Source organism: Prunus avium, chromosome 3 (assembly GCF_965620075.1).
Source record: "Prunus avium chromosome 3, drPruAviu1.hap1.1, whole genome shotgun sequence".
NCBI classification, from domain to species: domain Eukaryota; kingdom Viridiplantae; phylum Streptophyta; class Magnoliopsida; order Rosales; family Rosaceae; genus Prunus; species Prunus avium.
Window position 1 is genome coordinate 903,775 of NC_142286.1, and position 21,934 is coordinate 925,708.

A 21,934-nucleotide genomic window follows, 5' to 3' on the forward strand; every position below is an offset into this window, starting at 1 on the left:
TGATCCATTCGAAAATCAGCCTTCCGTTGCGAATTTTACTAAAAATGGAAGGGGTATATGTAAGTTTTTATATATGTAATATACAATACTATTTGTACTACACTTATTGATCAGATTGTTGATCACCTTTAATAGCAGAAAAACTTACTTGTATTGGGGATAACACTATTTTGTTATCCCCAGCCAATAACACAATGACATGTTGAAAAGTTATCTCACATGTCCAGGGCGGGTCTACCCACAAGGCAAGGTGGGCTGCTGCCCAGCCCAAAATTTTCAAAATAGACAAATAGTTAGATATGTTTATCCCAGCCCAGAAAAAAATGTTGAAATCCTATCTCTATTTGCCCAGCCAAAATAAATAAATAAACCCTATCTCTATCTTCATTGTACTACAAAGTACGCTTCACTTGTCTCACTGAAACTTTTCCCATCATGCTTTTCTTGTAGACTGAAACTTTCCTTTAAACAATGAACATTTTCTCTTTTTTCTCTTTCTCCCCGTCACTTTTCTCTCGTTCCTTTTTTTTTTTTTTTTTTTTTTCCCAGTCATCTGCTTCCTCATTCTCTCTTTTTTCTTTGATGCGTCTCTCTTGTAGAATTTGGGTTTGTTATGATAAATTGAATTTATGGCTTGTTGAATTAGGATTTTTGAATTGAATTGGGGCTTGTGAAATAAAAGCTTTGAATTGTGAATTAGGTTCCTCAATGTTGGAGAAATTATCTGATATGTTCTTTTAAGCCCAAAAGGAATGTTTTTTTAATTTGTAAGAATGGTTTACTCGCTATCAAATGAGTGTATGAAACTTTTTAATCCCAAAGGTAGTCTTCCTTTTCTTTTAAAAAATTTACATATTTAGTGTTGAGTGTATGTACAGAGGGGCCACAATTTAGAATTTGGCCTTGGGCCTTGGGCCTTAGAAAACTCTGATCGACTTTGTTCACTCGTATCGTTGAGTGTATTGTGTAAGTTTCACCCAACCGGTTTATCAAATCTTGGATCCGCCACTGCCGTGTCATTGTGCCATTGGCCAGGTATAACACAGTGTTGCATGAAAGTCATTCTCCTCTAATAGACTGGACTCCTCTAATGCATGTGGAACCCACTTGTTCATTGGCGGAACCACTATGTGGGCTTGCATGGGTTGTAGCCCAGGGAAGGTTTTGGGAGAAAAAAAAATTACACCTATATAGCCTATAGTATCTTAACCTAAAAATAAATTTAAAAAATATACAATTTCATACCTTACCAATATACCAATAGACATAGTCAGAGGTCTTCCACATTTGTATTTGGTGTCAAAAATTGTCCCAACATTAATTTTAATATTTTTTCATTAATTTATCTCCAAAAGAGAAGTATTTTTCTAAATGAAATTCACCATTTTGTGAATAATAATATGGCTCTAATTCGATTTTTTCTTGTGTACTTTACAACTAGCGTGGTTTATAAGATTTAATGTATACTTTTATTTATAGAAAAAACTATAGAAACTATAAGTACAAAAAAAAGAAGTTATTATTAGATTTTAAGCTAATAACTTTAGCTATTCCACCGGTTGAAAAATTCCTGATTCCGCCCTTGCACTTGTTGTATTAGAGAGGTGTCAGCAGCATATGTAGTAAAATAAATGTTGTAACAAAAAAGGCACTATATATATATGGAGGCGAGACTATGTAAATATAATGCATTGCGTCATGGATGATGTTGTCTTTTAACATGTCTTGCCTCCATTGGCAGCAACATATAATATATAAGCTCACCTCCGGGTCTTCATATATAATGTGTATGTTTGTTAATTAAGCAACTACCTTGTCTTTAATGGTAGGTTAAGCTACGCAGGCACTGAAGATGAAGCAAGAATATCTGGGTATGGTATTGCCAATAACAATTACATCAATATGGTGGTGGAGTTGTCTCATCAGAGGCGTTGATGCAAGCCCACAGATCAATCTACTAAACAAGGGCTGCAGCCAATACAATGCCACAAACTTGCCTGACTTCTATACCAATCTCAACGCCACTTTCTCAGACCTCAGAACACAGCTCAACAAAAACAGCACCCACTTTGCCACGGCACAGCAGGCCAGGGGTTCGGATCCTGTCTACGCCATGGTGCAGTGCAGGAACTACCTCTCCGCAGCTGACTGCGCTGCTTGCTTCGCCGCCGCGGTGTCACAAATTCGCAACTGCTCCGCTGCCAACGGTGCCCGTGTCATCTACGACGGTTGCTTCCTCAGGTACACCCTGGTCCCTGCTGTTGCTCTACTACCCTTCCATGATTTAGTTTTGTATATTTATTTGTTTTCTAAACTAAATGACAACTAGATACACCTACTTGCTGGAAACAAAACACAAATGCATTAATATCTATCAGTTCTTACTATTTCTCATTCTAATAATTGAAGCTGTTTCAGATTCAGGTTCCCATTTACGTACGTTTGATTAAAGTAAATAATTAATGTTCAAAGTTCTAAATTTGAATAACAGAATTATTACAAGATTTGTTCAGTAAAGAAAAAAATTATAAAAATTCAAAAAAAAAAAACTTTTCTTTCTCTCTTTAATACGGGGAATGGGACTAGAATTTTGTTTATCTTTTATGGGTTTTTTTTTGTTTTCCAAAACGATCGACAGTGACAGATTTTATTCCTCAAGGAAAATGTTTACATCTGCAGACTGCAGAAGATGTTGGAAATTTTCTTTGATAAGTTTTATTTGTTATTTCATGTTTTGACATTCGTGCTCTTATTATTTTCCAAAGTTTCCAACTGCTCCACATAATAATGCCTAACCCTTTCTAGAATATTTAACTAAATACCTATGGGCTCATCACCCTAATTGGCAGTCGGTGTCATAATTCAGAAAGTATAGAATTAGAAGAAGTCAAAATATACTTAGAATTAGAACATATTGCTTCCTAGGGTCGTTGTCGTGGCAGCCTAGCTTCTTTTCAAGTTGCTGCCAGCCACATTTTTTATGTTGTCGTGGCAGCCTAGATATTGCTGGGATTGGCCTAATCAGTAAACAGGTATGGTGATCGTTGACCATAACTTCATTGAATCACACTAAGTCGTAGCTACAAAATTTGATAATTGACTTCAAATTCGTTAACAAAAATAATAGAGACATGTTCTAACATTAATTCTCACGTGATGTGGGTCTTATGAAATTATAAGATTATCATGGAAACTATATGTAAGAGAATTCGGAAAATAATTTATGAGGGATAATTTTTAGTCATCAACTTTTTATGAATAGTCCTCCATTCTTCAAGACAACAATATCCATGTTATGCCTTAATTGCATATGACATGTAGCCATTTTGCTAGTTTAGTCAAGGCTAGTCTAATCTTACCTAACAAACGAGGCCTAAGGTTATGAATTAATGATCCTTTAAAAAATGTAAATAATATTACTGAAGAAATAATTTCGATAGCTTAGTCAAATTTGCCGTCGATGATTACTGTCGATGAAGATTGACCAACAAATTAAGATACGGCAACCCATAGATTAGACACATAGAAAACGCTAACAATAGAAACCAGTGTGCTGTGTCGACCAAACGTACTGCCAAAGTTAGTTACTTTTTTCTTTCTTTTTCAAACGATAATCCATGTGTCGACCAAACATAGCATGTTGCTAAAGTTAGTCACATTGTTGTTAACTGCTGTCTGGTTGGTTTAGGTACGAGAGCGCTGGGTTCTTTGACCAGACTACCCTTCCTGGTAATGTAGGGCTTTGTGGCAATAACACTGCATCACAAGCTACCGCATTTAGTGCAGCTGCTGGAAAATTGCTAGTGGATCTCCAACTTGCAACACCAAAGATCAACGGTTTCTTTGCAGCAACCAAGAATGAAGTTGTTAGTAGTGGTAGTGGAAATGAAACAGTCTATGGTGTGGCACAATGTGCCGAGACAATCAGCAAGACTGGTTGCCAAGATTGCTTGAATGTGGCATACGCCAACCTTCAAAGCTGCCTGCCTGATACGGATGGCAGGGCCGTCGATGCCGGGTGTTTCTTGAGGTACTCTAGTACTTTTTTCTTCCCTGACAACCAGACTACGAACATAATGTCCTTCTTAAAAACTGGTAAGAATAAAATTTTATCATATATATAGTCATTAAATTTGTTCACTAAATGATGTGTCATCGTTACATATAAACTTTTTAGAAATATATAAGCTAGTTAGGCTTTACGTGAATCCGAATTTGGATACATCAAATATTGCTACCTGCTATATCATTTGGTGAACAGATTTGATGTTCATGTTCCTAACAATTCTATGCGTACTAGTAAAGTACTTTGTCTTTAATTTGGAATTACCCGAAAGCATAATGTTTTTCATGTTTTATCTCGTAGGAGGCAATTCAAGGAAGAAAGCCATCATTATTGGAGTCGTGGTTGGAGGTGTAGGTCTTCTTATTCTCATTGTCGGAGTTTTTCTCTATTTTAAACTTTCAAGAAAGCCCGAGGCTGCTCGTAGAGGTATTCTTCTGCCACAACCACAGAATTCGAAGTTGCATTTCCTCTTGCATAACTATTATTCAATTAGCTCCTGCTCTAACCATGTTTACATATATATAAACATTAAAAAATTGCTCGTACGTGTCTTCAGTTGTTTAAATTTACTCATTTTTAGGTGATATATTGGGTGCAACCGAGTTGCAAGGACCAATGAATTACAAATACAAAGATTTGAAGTCGGCAACAAAAAACTTCAGTGAAGAAAACAAACTTGGAGAAGGAGGATTCGGGGACGTCTACAAGGTAAATTATATGCTAAAAAGCTCTAAAATAATTTAGTTTAGTTCAGTTCAGTACGGTTGAATTTGGTGTACTCTTTTCTGACATGCATAAAGTTTTGAAAAAAATGGGAAAGTTGCATTGTCAAGCTTTTGATTATCCATGGGCATATTTCATTTTATTGCTCAACATATAATCCCTAATGTTCATTTACAACTACATGATTGGACAGGGTACTCTAAACAATGGAAAAATAGTTGCAGTTAAAAAACTAGCAATTCTCCAATCCGACAGGGCAAAGGCGAATTTCGTAAACGAAGTGAAGCTGATAAGTAACGTTCATCACCGGAATCTCATTCGTCTTCTTGGATGTTGTAGCAAAGGACCAGAGTTACTTCTCATATATGAATACATGGCAAACAACAGCCTCGACAGATTCATATTTGGTACTTTTAGGCTTCTTTTTGCTCAGCTACCTCTAAAGGCATGCTTACATATACATTTTATTGTTTTATTTGTTCATTTAAAGATCTGTTTTTTTTCTTCTTCTTCCATGGGAAATAGGTCCAAAAAGAGGCTCTCTCAACTGGAAACAGCTAAATAACATAATCCTGGGTACAGCTCGGGGTCTTGCCTATTTACATGAGGAGTTTCATGTATGCATCATACATAGAGATATAAAAACCAGCAATATTCTTTTGGATGATAGTTTCCAGCCAAAAATTGCAGATTTTGGGCTGGCAAGGCTTCTACCAGATGATCAGACTCATCTTAGTACCAGATTTGCTGGAACATTGTAAGTTAAAGTACTTCACTTCCCACAGGCATCAACCCCGGCTGGGGATCTAAATGATCATTACTCTTGTACGATATTTATACCGGTCTTTTCTTTTGACCTACTTACGGTTCTATCCGCACACAAAAAGTGATATGAATCTACTATATACATGGCCAGTACACTAGGGCGACTCCACTAATTTGATCTTGTGTGACACTGACAGGGGATACACAGCACCTGAATATGCAATTCATGGCCAATTGTCAGAAAAGGTGGATACATATAGTTATGGTGTGGTTGTCCTTGAAATCATAAGTGGCCAAAAGAGCAGTGAAATCAAATCTGATGCTATGGGTGAATTTCTACTTGAAAAGGTAACTTCCAAACTGAATATATAATTCTTCTCTGAGATTTCTATTCTGCTTAATTACTTTAGAATTGTAACATGTTTTATTTTATTTATTTTTCACATTAATGATTAGGCATGGAAACTGTATGAGAATGGCAAGCACGTGGAGCTGGTGGATCCAAATCTGGATCCAAATGAATACAAACCAGAAGATGTAAAGAAGATTATAGAAATTGCTCTGATGTGCACTCAACCATCAGCTGCTCAAAGGCCTACAATGTCTGAAGTTATAGTTCTACTTAAAAGCACTAGCTCCTTGGAGAATAGGGCGCTCACTAGGCCTGTTTTTGTTGATTCTGATAAGAGAGTGAAGGGAGACACATCAACCTCTACTGCTTCCTCCACATCCAACGCCACCGTATCGGTTTCTCAAGTTTCAGGCCGCTAAGTGCTAATTAAACCAGTAACTCTTCTTGTACAAAAAATTTGGGAGTTTCCTTTGGATGTTTAGTTTCAAAGCAAAGATGTTTTTTTTAAGTCTACTAGGATTGTTAACAATAGTGATTTCACACTCCTTTTTCTTCGTTTGAATTCCTCTTGGTTTTCATTGTAAAGCACAAATGCTAGTTGTATGTCCCAGAGCCAAACATTTGATGTACTTTAAATCTTTAGTATTCAATAATACTGCACAACTGTTGATATTTACATGAATGGTTCATAAAATTGAAGTGGAGAAGAAACTATCTTAAGAGTTGAGAATGAGTTTGGGTGGCTTGAGTGAAAACACTTTATCCATCAACACAAGGAGATGGTGAAGGCATCTTATTATGGTGGGATCATTTGCATCCTCCGGAGCCTTTCTTTTTCGAAATAAGTATAGATTTTAATCATTAAACTAGGAATGTAAACGCTAGATCTGAAAGCAGATTCAAGGATTTCCATAAAAATCATAATCAACATTACGTAGTTACAAACATAGAAGTTCCATCCACAATTGGTACATATACAGCAGAATCAGAGCATCATTGGTACATATGGAAGCAGCTGACCTGGTAAATGGTGCCTAGAATGATACTCGAATATCAAGCAATGTCATCAACTGAGAAATAAGCTCTGGTTGGCCATGCGACGCTGCTGCGGTAACCAGATTTCCATCAGTGACACAACGATCTATTGGATACGCTTCCACAAACATCCCCCCGGACGAAACCACACGAGCCAATTAATCCCAGGGTATCCAGTACATTTCTTCCCCTGAAATATAGCCAATTAATCCAATTATGACATGCTCAAATTTACAGCTAAATTTTTTTAATTTCGGGTTTCAGACTTTCAGTCAATCGCAGGGTTCCATAAATCGGGCTAGGCGGCTAGGCTGCTAGGCCGGCGCTAGGCGGCTGGGCGGGCCTCCTAGGCGGGTTGGGTCGTTTTTCGGTGCTGAACCCGGAGGATGAAGCTGCCGAAACTGAAGAAATTGAAGCTTGAGTTGATGGAGAAGCGGAATGGCTGTGACTGCGATCCGTCCTCTGCGAGGTGCAAGCTTCGTGTTAGTTTCGAATATATTTAAAGAGTATAGCCGGCCGGCTATACCCTTAAAATATTCGAATATATTAGTATTTAACGAGGCTATATGTTTAAAATGTTCGAATGTATTTAGAGAGTACCGCCGCCCGGCTATTGTCACATCCCGGATCGGCTCTGCCGTAGCACGATATTGTCCGCTTTGGGCCCCCCCTCTCTGGCCCTCACGGTTTTGTTTATGGGAGCTCACGACCAACTTCCCAGTGGGTCACCCATCCTGGGATTGCTCTCGTCCCCAACTCGCTTAACTTCGGAGTTCCTACAACTCCGTAGTCAGTGAGCTCCCAAAAGGCCTCGTGCTATATGGATGCGGGTGTGTACATATAAGGCACATCACCCACTCTCCGTTGGTCGATGTGGGATCTCACAATCCACCCCCCTTAAGGCTCTGCCGTAGCACGATATTGTCCGCTTTGGGCCCCCTCTCTCTGGCCCTCACGGTTTTGTTTATGGGTGCTCACGACCAACTTCCCAGTGGGTCACCCATCCTGGGATTGCTCTCGCCCCCAACTCGCTTAACTTCGGAGTTCCTACAACTCCGAAGCCAGTGAGCTCCCAAAAGGCCTCGTGCTATATGGATGCGGGTGTGTACATATAAGGCACATCACCCACTCTCCGTTGGTCGATGTGGGATCTCACAGCTATACTCTTTAAATATACAATTTTGTCATATGATTTTAGGGTTTAGGGCTAAAACACCACTTTAGCCCATTGGTCTACAGCTATTTCTTCAAAATTTTATTTTATTTTATTTTTTATACAAGCAATATTGGGGAATGAGAATTTAAATTCTTTCTGATACCTTCCATTCAAATCTGTAAACTGTTGCTACTGGGGTGTGGATGAGGGTGAGGGTGAGGGTGAGGGTGGCTAGGCGAGAGCGAGGAGGCTGGGCGGGCCTCCTAGGTGGGTTTGGTCTTTTTTGGGTGCTGAACCCGGAGGACGAAGCAGTCGAAACCGAAGAAATCGAAGCTTGAGTTGACGGAGAAGGGAAATGGATGTGACTGCGATCTTTCCTCTGCTAGCGAGGTGCAAGCTTCGTGTTCATTTCAAATATATTTAAAGACTATAGCCGCGCGGCTGTTCTCTTAAAATATTCGAATATATTAGTATTTAAAGAGTATAGCCGAACGGCTATACGTTTAAAATATTCGAATGTATTTAGAAAGTACAGTTGTGCGTCTATACTCTTTAAATATACGATTTTGTCATATCATTTTAGGGTTTAGGGCTAAAATACCACTTTAGCTCATTGGTCTACAGTTATTTCTTCAATTATTTTTTTTATACAAGCGATATTGGGAAATGAGAATTTAAATTCCTTATGATACCTTCCATTCAAAGTTGTAAAATGTTGCTACTGGGGTGTGGATGAGGGTGAGGGTGAGGGTGAGGGTGAGGGTGAGCTAGCCATCAAAAGGGAATCTGGATGGTTCAATTCCCCAAGTCTTCTCCGCGTAGTCTCGGATTGTTCTGTCGCTACTAAATCTCCCCAACCAGGCTGTGCTAAGGATGCTCATCTGAGTCCACTTATTTGGATCCACAAATGCTTTATCAGCAGCAGCATGTAGTCATATAAATTCAAATCCCACGCACCATAGTAAGCTATACAACACCAAACTCAAAATGCATATATATGCTTTGGGTTGGGACTGCCAAGTGAACATAAATAATTACCTGAGCCTCTAAATAGCTCTCAAAATCAGAACCAAGCAAATAGAAGTCTTTACCACCGTCCACAGTATCACATAGAGATTGAAAATATTCTTTGCGAGTCTAAGCTCTGTCCTCTGCAAGTGCAAGCTTTGTGTTTGTTTGAAATATATTTAAAGAGTATAGCCGCGCGGCTATAAGTTTAAAATATTCGAATATATCTAAACGGTATAGCCGCTCGGCTATACCGCATTTAAAAATTTTAAAATTTTGAATGTGGTTCAGAGAGTTGTCATGTTGAAGTTCTATGAGATGCAATGCAGGTCTCAGTTTCATATCAAAGGAGTTCAAGGATCTCTCCAAGTTATTGTTAAAGCATCATCAATCTTTGAGTTTGAAGTTCTTTCTATTCTCTCTAAGTTTGAAAGTGTACTCCATTTCTTATAGTACTTATCAACTGTTGAAATGTATTGCATGTTAGTTGTGTTTGAGTCTTGTTGTTTCTCTGTCTCTCGTTGTCTAATTAATATACCAAAATCACAAAAATCAAGTTTAGTATTGTTCTAAAATTTAGTCCATCTTCTACATGCTGCATGTCTCATTTGAAAGACAAGTTTCTGCATTACAGTACATAACTTCTGACTCTTGTATTACCTCACAAATGTTCATGCACCAACTGGCAAGCTTGCTCATCAATACCCACAACAGAACATACATTTAAATTTACAATCAACTACATATATAGTGAGTTATAGAACAAATAAATCAACAGATTATCTGTATTGTCTTTTTGGTTAAACATGTTTAACTTCCCACACAAAATTAATTTTACTCTAGCATTTTAGTTGATGTTAAAAAGCGTAAGAAGTTAAAATTGTATGGAATCTACATTATATATGTATATCTACCACGGAAATGCTATAATGAGGGGTTGTGGGCGAGGGGTTCAATACCACTATCCAATAATATAAAGGAAATTTTGAACTTAAACTTTTTTAATGATTGGATGGTTGGATGGTTGGATTGAACCCCTCACTCAAAACCCCACATTCACATCCCCCTCATTGTAGCCGCTCCCATATCTACCATATCATGCTTGGACTTTAAATTCCAAAATTTATAATCTCGATTTTGGATTGTTATTGAGGATCTTGCGTCCTTGTTTGTAATAGAGATGGCACCGAATCAGCACAAAATCAGCAACTCCAATCTCTGTTTAGTTTCCCTTTATTGTGATATTGTAATCCCATGTACTTGGAGACCAAGTACCCACCACTTGTATAAATATTCTAGTTCTATGTGAATACAAATCATCCAATTTCAAACCTAAGTGAATCTCTGACAGTTTGTGTGCCTAACAAATTAACTTTATATTATTGTTTCTGCATTTTGTACACTTTCAACGCACTTAGTTTCAGAAATCAACTTGGACTTTAGATTGAAATTCTGGACAGCATGGGATCCATCCCTATTAAAAGATGAGTTATGGATACAATAAAACTACACTGCCACCTAAACAGGGATTACAGCTTCACTTCGTTTCAGTTGAACCGAATTATTGGAGCAAATCCTTTGGTGGCATCACTTGGAATTATAGAAAGTCAGTAATATAATATTTGTAACAATATCAATACTATGTTTGACGTTGCACAGAATTGAAACGATAAGGAAATAGTCAGATTTGATTGAGAAATTTAAAGAATATGGACCAAATTGAAATTCGGATCAAATTTCTGGAAATAAATTTCTCAAAAATAGAACATTTTAAAAGTATAGCCGACCGGCTATATTCGAAAACAGAAGATCTTAAATCTATAGCCGCGCGGCCATACTCGAAAATAGAACAATTTAAAAGTATAGCCGCGCGGGTTTACTCTATTAGAAGATCTTAAAAAAATACAGTAAATAGAACAATATTGTTGGAGTTGAGAAACATCGGTAGTCATTTTCCCTCCCTCTGGAAATTGAAGATTTTAAGGTGTGATAAATTGTCAAGCTTGCCGAGTGGTCCTGTCCGCGAATTGCAGATTGAAGCTTGTGATGAACTATCAAGCCTACCGAGTGGGCTAGAAAACTTGACCTCGAATAACTGACTGTCCTTATCTAGAGACTATTCCAAGCTTAGACAACCTCAAATCCCTCCGTCTATTGTTCATGGATTGAAAAATATGATGCATGGAAGTCTTTCTCCTCTAATAGAGTGGACTCCTCTAATGCATGGAACCCACTTGTTGTATTAGAGAGGTGTCAGCAATGTAATAAATAAATGTGGTAAAAAAGAAGCAAATATACACATGGAGGCGAGACTATGTAAATATAATGCATTGCGTCATGGATGATGTTGTCTTTTAACATGTCTTGATTCCATTGGCCGCAACATATAATATATAAGAGCTCACCTCCCAGTCTTCATATATAATGTGTATGTTTGTTAATTAAGCAACTACCTTGTCTTTAATGGTAGGTTAAGCTACGCAGGCACTGAAGATGAAGCGAGAATATCTGGGTATGGTATTGCCAATAACAATTACATCAATATGGCGGTGGAGTTGTCTGATCAGAAGCGTTGATGCAAGCCCACAGATCAATCTACTAAACGAGGGCTGCAGCCAATACAATGCCACAAACTTGCCTGACTTCTATACCAATCTCAACGCCACTTTGTCAGACCTCAAAACACAGATCAACAACAGCACCCACTTTGCCACGGCACAGCAGGCCAGGGGTTCGGCTCCTGTCTATGCGATGGTGCAGTGCAGGAACTACCTCTCCACAGCTGACTGCGCTGCTTGCTTTGCCGCCGCAGCATCCCAAATTCGCAACTGCTCCGATGCCAATGGTGCCCGTGTCATCTACGACGGTTGCTTCCTCAGGTACACCCTGGTCCCTGCTGTTGCTCCACTACTCTTCCATGATTTGGTTTTGTATATTTATTTGTTTTCTAAACTAAATGACAACTAGATACACCTACTTACTGGAAACAAAACACAAATGCATTAATATCTATCAGGTCTTACTATTTCTCATTCTAATAATTGAAGCTGTTTCAAATTCAAGTTCCCATTTACGTACTTGATTAAAGTAAATAATTGCTCACCAATTAATATATGAGTGTATATATCAGTATCTTATTTGCTTAGTACCAAAAGAATATAGCTCATCACCCTAATTGGCAGGTGTCACAGTTAAGATTCATCGAATTCAGAAAGTATATAGAATTAGAAGAAGTCAAATATACTTATATGTTCATTCCCACCATAAAATACTAAATATGATTAGTTTGCTTAGTACCAAAAGAAGACAGAGATATTTATTCAAAAACTCATTTTAGCACGACATATTATACAAAAATTCATATATATAGCCTATTTGGAGAGAAAAACTCAAAATTAGCCACTTGTCATTTTCTAATTGGTTCTTAGTATGTTAAAAATTTTTAAGAACCAATTAGAAAATAACAAGTGGCTAATTTTGAGTTTTTCACTCCAAATAGACTCTATAAAGACTTTTGTATATTACGTCAATGAGTTTATTAGAGAAATCCTCGAGAACATATGAATGCTTTCTAGGGTCGTTGTCGTGGCATCCTACCTTATTCCAATTGCTGCCAGCCACAATTTTTATGTACACAACACACCAATAGAACTAGATAAGATATTAGTGGGATTGGCCTAATCGGGTTTCCAGTAAGCAGATATGGACCATGGTGATAGTTGACCAAAAACAAGTTTAATCACGACTTCATTAAGGGCTCATTTGGTACATAGGATTGGCTTGGACTAAATTTAGTACCATGTTTGTTTTATCTAATCCTAGTCTTAGATGGGATTGCTAATACCGGGCCCACAAAAAACACCTCCTTAGGAGGGGACTACTAATCCCATGTGGAAAGGGAGGATTAGCTAGTCCCAATGCTCACCAATGTATAAAATGCATATATTATATTGTAAAATTAATAACATATATTATTATTATTAAACTTACTTACACATATACTATAATGTACATATATACATGTATATACACATAAATATATCATATATATATATGTATATATATACATACACATATATACAAATATAATATATATAATATACATATACATATACATATATACATGTATATTATTATTATAATATACCCATATACACATATACATATTAATATTATAATAATAGCATACGTGTATATATGTAATATATATTATATATTATATATTATATTATAATACATATATGTGTATATATATTATACCCATGTATGTATTATAGTATACATATACACACATATATACACATATACTTTATATATGTATTATATATATATATTGTAATATATATACATGTATATATATATATATATATATATATATTTTAAAATACATATATATATATGTATGTATTATACCCATGTATATATTATAATATACATATATACACCTATATACACATATATTATATATGTATAATGTATGTATATATATATTATATATATAATATACATATATACATGGGTATAATACATATTTTATAATATATATACATGTACAATATACATGTATGTGTATATATATATATATATACATACATATGTTTATATTATTTATAATATACATATATACATGTATATACACATACATGTCACATATATTATAAAATACATATGTACACATACATAATACATGTATTTATACATATATACATATACATAGTTTTGAAAAAAAAATACAAAAAATCTTGTCCTAGTCCAAGCGTACACCAAATGCAGGATAAGTGTTATCCAACTTAGACCAAACCAAGCCAAGCCAAGACAGTCCCTAAGCATAGTCCATGCCAAGACAGTCCTGTGTACCAAACGAGCCCTTAATGAATACTAAGTTTAATCATGGCATGTTCGTTAACTAAAATAATAAAGACATGAAGAGTTCTTCTAACATTCTCACATGATTGTGGGTTCTATGAAATTATCGTAGAAACTACTTTATGTAAGAGAATTGGGAAAACAATTGCTGCTTGTATTACTTGTTTAACCCAAATGTTATAAAGTCAGACCCTAAACTATGGTGACACAAACTTTACCAAAAATGAATATATTTAAAATAAAATAAAAAACAATAGAAAAACTGACCAAACTGCCTAAGGGTATTAATGTAGACGGAGCAATACAAAACATAAACGGGAAAGACATCTCCCACGCGCTTCACCTTACATGTGCTTCTCCATAAAATCACTAAAACCACCTAAAGTGATTATATGGAAGTGATTTTTGGCTTATCCAGAATCACTCACAAACGAGTGCTTAGTAATTCTTTGAAAGTAAATAATATTGCTGAAGAAATAATTTCGATAGCTTAGTCAAATTTCCCATTGATGATTATTGTCGATGAAAATTGATCAACAAATTAAGATACGGCAACCTATAGACACATAGAAAACGCTAATAACAATAGAAACCAGTGTGGTGTGTCGACCAACCTATAGACACTTTTATTTTTTATTTTTTAAACGATAATCCAATAAGAAGAATTTGGCAGTTACAAGAAAATAAACAAAAGTCTCATGCCCAAGAATTTTTTTTTTAATATTCCATGTGTCGACCAAACATACCATGTTGCAAGTCACGTTGTTGTTAACTGTTGTCTGGTTTGGTTTAGGTACGAGAGCTCTGGTTTCTTCAACCAGCCTACCCTTCCTGGTAGTGTAGGGGTTTGTGGCAATAAAACTGCATCACAATCTACTGCATTTAGTGCAGCTGCTAGAAAATTGCTAATGGATCTCCAACTTGCAACACCCAAGATCAACGGTTTCTTTGCAGCAACTAAGAATGAAGTGGTTGGTAGTGGTAGTGGAAATGAAACAGTCTATGGTGTGGCACAATGTGCTGAGACAATCAGCAAGACTGGTTGCCAAGATTGCTTGAAGGTGGCATACGACAACCTTCAAAGCTGCCTGCTGCTTGATACGGATGGCACGGCCGTCGATGCTGGGTGCTTCTTGAGGTACTCTAGTACTTCTTTCTTCCCTGACAACCAGACTACAAACATAGCATCCTTCTTAAAAACCGGTAAGAATAAACTTTTATCATATAGTTATTAAATTTGTTCACTAAATGATGTGTCATTGTTACATGTAAACTTTTTAGAAATATATAAGCTAGTTAGGCTTTACGTGAATCCGAATTTGGATACATGAAATATTGTTACCTACTACATCATTTAGTGAACAGATTTGATGTTCCTAACAATTCTATGCGTACTAGTAAAGTACTTTGTCTTTAATTTGGAATTACCCGAAAGCATAATGTTTTTCATATTTTATCTCGCAGGAGGCAATTCAAGGAAGAAAGCCATCATTATTGGAGTCGTAGTTGGAGGTTTAGGTCTTCTTATTCTCATTGTTGGAGTTTTACTCTATTTTAAACTTTCAAGAAAGCCCGAGGCTGCTCGTAGAGGTATTCTTCTGCCACAACCACAGAATTCGAAGTTGCATTTCCTCTTGCATATATACTATTATTCAATTAGCTCCTGCTCTAACCATGTTTACATATATGTCAACATTAAAAAATTGCTCGTACGTGTCTTCAGTTGTTTAAATTTACTCATTTTTAGGTGATATATTGGGTGCAACCGAGTTGCAAGGACCAATGAATTACAAATACAAAGATTTGAAGTTGGCAACAAAAAACTTCAGTGAAGAAAACAAACTTGGAGAAGGAGGATTCGGGGACGTCTACAAGGTAAATTATATGCTAAAAAGCTCTAAAATAATTTAGTTTAGTTCAGTTCAGTACGGTTGAATTTGGTGTACTCTTTTCTGACATGCATAAAGTTTTGAAAAAAATGGGAAAGTTGCATTGTCAAGCTTTTGATTATCCATGGGCATATTTCATTTTATTGCTCAACATATAATCCCTAATGTTCATTTACAACTACATGATTGGACAGGGTACTCTAAACAATGGAAAAATAGTTGCAGTTAAAAAACTAGCAATTCTCCAATCCGACAGGGCAAAGGCGAATTTTGTAAACGAAGTGAAGCTGATAAGTAATGTTCATCACCGGAATCTCATTCGTCTTCTTGGATGTTGTAGCAAAGGACCAGAGTTACTTCTCATATATGAATACATGGCAAACAACAGCCTCGACAGATTCATATTTGGTACTTTTAGGCTTCTTTTTGCTCAGCTACCTCTAAATGCATGCATACATATACATTTTATTGTTTTATTTGTTCATTTAAAGATCTGTTTTTTTTCTTCTTCTTCCATGGGAAATAGGTCCAAAAAGAGGCTCTCTCAACTGGAAACAGCTAAATGACATAATCCTGGGTACAGCTAGGGGTCTTGCCTATTTGCATGAGGAGTTTCATGTATGTATCATACATAGAGATATAAAAACCAGCAATATTCTTTTGGATGATAGTTTCCAGCCAAAAATTGCAGATTTTGGGCTGGCAAGGCTTCTACCAGATGATCAGACTCATCTTAGTACCAGATTTGCTGGAACATTGTAAGTTAAAGTACTTCACTTCCCACAGGCATCAACCCCTGATGGAGATCTATATGATCATTACTCTTCTACGATATTTTACCAGATGAATCTACTATATACATGGCCGGTACACTAGGGTGACTCCACTAATTTGATCTTGTGTGACACTGACAGGGGATACACAGCACCTGAATATGCAATTCATGGCCAATTGTCAGAAAAGGTGGATACATATAGTTATGGTGTGGTTGTCCTTGAAATCATAAGTGGCCAAAAGAGCAGTGAAATCAAATCTGATGCTATGGGTGAATTTCTACTTGAAAAGGTAACTTCCAAACTGTATGTATAATTCTTCCCTGAGATTTCTATTCTGCTTAATTACTTTAAAATTGAAACATGTTTTATTTTATTTTATTTCTTTTTCACATTAATGATTAGGCATGGAAACTGTATGAGAATGGCAAGCACGTGGAGCTGGTGGATCCAAATCTGGATCCAAATGAATACAAACCAGAAGATGTAAAGAAGATTATAGAAATTGCTCTGATGTGCACTCAACCATCAGCTGCTCAAAGGCCTACAATGTCTGAAGTTATAGTTCTATTTAAAAGCACTAGCTCCTTGGAGAATAGGGCGCTCACTAGGCCTGTTTTTGTTGATTCTGATAAGAGAGTGAAGGGAGACACATCAACCTCTACTGCTTCCTCCACATCCAACGCCACCGTATCGGTTTCTCAAGTTTCAGGCCGCTAAGTAATAATTAAACCAGTAACTCTTGTACAAAATATTTGGGAGTTTCCTTTGGATGTTTAGTTTCGAAGCAAAGATGTTTTTTTTTAAGTCTACTAGGATTGTTAACAATAGTGATTTCACACTCCTTTTTCTTCGTTTGAATTCCTCTTGGTTTTCATTGTAAAGCACAAATCTTTAGTATTCAATAATACTGCATAACTGTTGATATTTAGATGAATGGTTCATAAAATTGAAGTGGAGAAGAAACTATCTTAAGAGTTGAGAATGAGTTTGGGTGGCTTGAATGAAAACACTTTATCCATCAACACAAGGAGATGGTGAAGGCATCTTATTATGGTGGGATCATTTGCATCCTCCGGAGCCTTTCTTTTTCGAAATAAGGATAGATTTTAGTCATTAAACTGGGAATGTAAACGCTAGATCTGAAAGCAGATTCAAGGATTTCCATAAAAATCATAATCAACATTACGTAGTTACATATACAGCAGAATCAGGCATCCTTGTTCTCTTTTATTGAATTACACGGAGTTTCTTTCTCTTTTATTCTCTTATTCGTTTATGGAATTACATATATTACTTGGAAGCAGCAGACCTGGTTGTTGAAGTGAGTCTCCTAATTAATCAAGGAGATTTATTTCCTTGATTAATTAAGGGATTTACTTTCCTATTTTATATAATTGATAAATCTTTGTATAATTAGGAGATACTTTCCTAATTCTTTCCTGTATCTAATTCCTTGTATAGCACTCTTGTAAACTCTTTATATATACCTCCTTATGGAGAAGAATAAATTATCTGAACATATTGAAAACCCGTATTCATATGCTAAAATATGAATATGGGTGTATCAGCAGGTTTGCATCCAAGCATTCCTGTTTCGGTGAGTAGATCTAATACATACTTCCTTTGAGACAGACATATACCAGTTGTGGATCTGGCTACTTCAATTCCTAGAAAATACTTCAGATCACCTAAATCCTTCATCTCAAATTCCTGAGACAAATACTTTTGTAGTTTTATTTGCTATCCTGTGTCGTTTCCAGTTACGACTATATCATCCACATACACAATTAATGCAGTAAGATTTCTTCCATCACGCTTCAAGAATAAGGTGTGATCTGCATTACTCTGTATATATCCAAAATTCTTCATGGATTTAGTGAATCTGCCAAACCATGCTCTGGGGGATTGCTTCAACCCATACAGTGACTTTCTGAGTTTGCAAACTTGATTCTCCTTGTCATGAGTGAAGTTACATCCTGGTGGTAAGTCCATATATACTTCTTCTTCCAGGTCTCCATGTAAGAATGCATTCTTTACATCAAACTGATGTAATGGCCAATCGAGATTTGCTGCTAGAGACAGGAGGACTCTGATAGTTTTGATCTTGGCTACTGGGGCAAAGGTTTCTTGGTAGTCTATCCCATATCTCTGTGTGTATCCCTTTGCCACCAATCTAGCTTTATATCTTTCAATTGATCCATCTGCCTTGAGTTTCACAGTATAGATCCACCTGCATCCCACTGTCTTCTTTCCATGAGGTAATGGCACGAGTTCCCATGTGCCATTCTTCTGGAGAGCTCGCATTTCTTCATTCATGGTTTCTTTCCATTTTGGGTCTTCTAGTGCTTCGGTTACACAGTTGGGAACAGGTATGTCGGCTAACTGCTTCACAAAGTGTACCCGTGACTCAGATAATCTGGTGAGGGATACATAATTGTTGATGGGATATTTCCTCTTTGCATTGAGATTTGCTTCGTAGTGAACTGGGGGTTTACCACGATTCTTCCTTTTTGGAATTTGATATGTAGGCTCTGCGCCTTCTGAAATGCAATCAGTTATTTCATTAATGTTATCAGTTTCAGGTAGAGAAGTTACCTGAATGACGTCCTCAGCAGGTGATTGGTGTGGTACTGGAGCTGAAGAATTCTCCGGAGTAGGCACAAACTCTTCAATTCTCTCCTCCTGAGTGTGATGGCTGGGATCAGACTGAAGCGGAACAACTTCAGAAAAAACTGGGGGAAGCGACCGGTCGTTAGGGTCAAGCGACCGGTCGCTTTCAGGCAGAGTCGGGGACATGCGTTGCAACGTGCGGGGCGACCGGTCGTGAGAGGAATGCAACCGGTCGCTTTCATGCAGAGTCGTTGACGTGCGTGGTGACCGGTCGGTAGAGACATGCGACCGGTCGCTTTCAGGCAGAGTCGTTTGCGACCGGTCGTTTTCATCTGGCGACCGGTCGTTTTCGTCGGGCGACTGATCGGTTCATAATTGTATATCATTTTGTACCCTTCTAGCTTATGATTTGGTTATGTTATTGAGTTAAACTTGTGCTTTTAATCCATTTTCTGTTTTGATAAGTCCATAATTTCATACACTTGCATGCCTTCTTTACTTAGTGATTTTGCTTAGTTTCTCTTTATTTTGAGTCACTTACCTCTATTTGTGTGTTTTGTAGGTTAAGATAGCAAGAGATCACATTTGATGCAATCCATGCATGTTAAGGGCTGATTGGCAAAGAGCAAGAGCTTAAAGACAAAACCAAAGTTGGGCCACACTTCTTGTCAGTCCAGTTTTGTAAGTCACCGTACAGGTCTCATTTCAGCAATCTGCACAACTCGGATGAGGAGACATTCTTCATAGAAGTTGTTCAATTGGGTGTCTAGTATAACATATCCAAAATTCAGCCCAATTGAACATATGTGGAGTCCTTAGCCCGTCCAACACTGAACCATGCTCAGGAGGATTTGCAGCTGCCAGCTTTGAGCCTTGTCTCCTCCTTTAAGCCATGTGCCTCACCCATGCTGCAACTGACTTTGGATCCAACATAATGAGTGAAGTGGGGAGGCATTCCAGCTATGAAATTCTAAAGGAGCAAGTTGGTACATGCTGGAGTTATTATAGAGAAAGCATGTGCATGCATGTAAAGCAAAGAAATGAAATGAAGTCAATTCCAGTCTCTGTTCGGCTGCCAACTTTCAAGGCCCAAAACGCACACTTCTACTACTCCGATGGGAATACTTTCTTCATAGAAGTTGTTCCAATGGGTGTCTAGTATAACATATCCAAATTTGAGCCCCATTGGATACGTTTTGAAACCTCTGGCCTTCCTACACCAAGACTGGTTCAGAAAACTCGTTTTTCAGCAACCAAAAGGCAACCACATGGGTTGGCAGCAAAGGCAGCCACAACTGATCACCTTTGAACCCATGTGAAGATGCTTGAGGTGCAGCAGCAAAAGATGAAGGATGGTGTGGGAATCCATCATGATGATCCTCCCTCTTAGCCCTATAAATAGAGAAGTCTTCAAGCTTCAAATCACACCCCAAGGGGGGGAGCTCTCAAACACTTCTCTAGAGCTCCCTTTCCTTCTCTCCCTCAAATTCTCTTAGTTTCCTTTCAAGTTGTCAATTGTTGTAACAAAATGAGTTTACTAAATTTTCTTTCAAGTTTTCTTAGTTCCACTTTACTTTTATTGTAATGTACATTCTTTCTTAAGTATTCAAGTTTAATTAGTTTCCAAGTTTCAATTATGGTTTTTGTTCTTATTCATTATGCTTATAAGTTAATATGCTAGTTTGAATGATTGATCACCATTTAGGCTTGCATGTTAGCTATCTTGGTTTGAATTAAGAGTAGACACCATGCTTTAATTCGAATTGAACTATGAATAGGAAGAGTATGTATGGACATTCGACAACAGGGATTAGATACGTGCTTGGTTGTTTAAAATGTTCTTCTATGCTTAATGGGTTCCTAATGCTTAGTTTTAGGTTAGACAACAAATGATCAAATTAGGGAATTAGGAACACAAGGTTTTGACCATACACCATGGCTTAATCATACTTTAGCTAGAATCAATCCATTAATCTAATTGAACTTGGGAACTTATTTGCTTGAGTTATTTCCTTTTTTCTTGTTTTATTTATTTTCTTTTTTCATTTCTGTTTTATGTAGGGGAAATGAATTGGATCATTCAATCACCAATCCTCGTGGGATCGACCTCGCACTTACATATGCTATACTACCAAACGGCTCGTGCACTTGCGAGTATCACAAGTTGAGGATGCAGCTGAATCTATTTTGGTGCAGCTGAATCGAAGCAACAGTGACCGGTCGCTAGAGGTCGGCGACCGGTCGTTTTGAGTCTGGAACGAATCTGGAAAACCGGCTGAAGGGAAAAAATCTGAAATTTGAGAAGTGTCCTCCTGTGCATCTGAAAAATAGAGCTCGTGTTCTTGGAACACAACATCCATCGAAGTATAAACCTTCTGACTAGGAGGATGATAACATCGGTAACCTTTCTGATGAGGTTCATAACCAATGAAAACACACTTGTCGGCGCGGGGATCCAATTTGCTGCGTTGGTGATCATGTAAGTGGACAAACACCACACAACCAAAAATGCGGGGTTCCAGGTTTTGGGTGGGAGGTATTTGGGTATGGTGGTGGAGTGTTTCAAGGGGGGTTTTGAACTGGAGGATACTGGAGGGAATCCGATTTATAAGGTATGCTGCAGAGAGGACGACCTCTCCCCAAAAGGACCTAGGCATATTTGCACCAAAGAGTGAGGCACGAACTACT

The 21,934-nt window shown here is 37.3% G+C and overlaps 2 protein-coding genes across 2 annotated transcripts; both read left to right on the forward strand.

The window, feature by feature from the left end:
• The first annotated feature begins 1,805 nt into the window (after positions 1-1,805).
• LOC110767011 (cysteine-rich receptor-like protein kinase 2) lies at positions 1,806-6,526 on the forward strand. Its single transcript, XM_088251021.1, has 8 exons — positions 1,806-2,241; positions 3,689-4,095; positions 4,367-4,492; positions 4,647-4,774; positions 4,983-5,196; positions 5,315-5,546; positions 5,752-5,902; positions 6,011-6,526. The coding sequence occupies exons 1-8, from the start codon at positions 1,853-1,855 to the stop codon at positions 6,323-6,325; spliced, it is 1,962 nt and encodes a 653-aa protein (XP_088107147.1). The 5' UTR covers positions 1,806-1,852; the 3' UTR covers positions 6,326-6,526.
• A 5,031-nt stretch (positions 6,527-11,557) lies between these two features.
• LOC110773000 (cysteine-rich receptor-like protein kinase 2) lies at positions 11,558-17,564 on the forward strand. Its single transcript, XM_088251029.1, has 8 exons — positions 11,558-11,984; positions 14,765-15,174; positions 15,436-15,561; positions 15,719-15,846; positions 16,055-16,268; positions 16,387-16,618; positions 16,775-16,925; positions 17,039-17,564. Exons 1-8 carry the CDS (start codon positions 11,599-11,601, stop codon positions 17,351-17,353), a joined length of 1,962 nt encoding a protein of 653 aa, XP_088107155.1. The 5' UTR covers positions 11,558-11,598; the 3' UTR covers positions 17,354-17,564.
• The last annotated feature ends 4,370 nt before the right edge of the window (positions 17,565-21,934 follow it).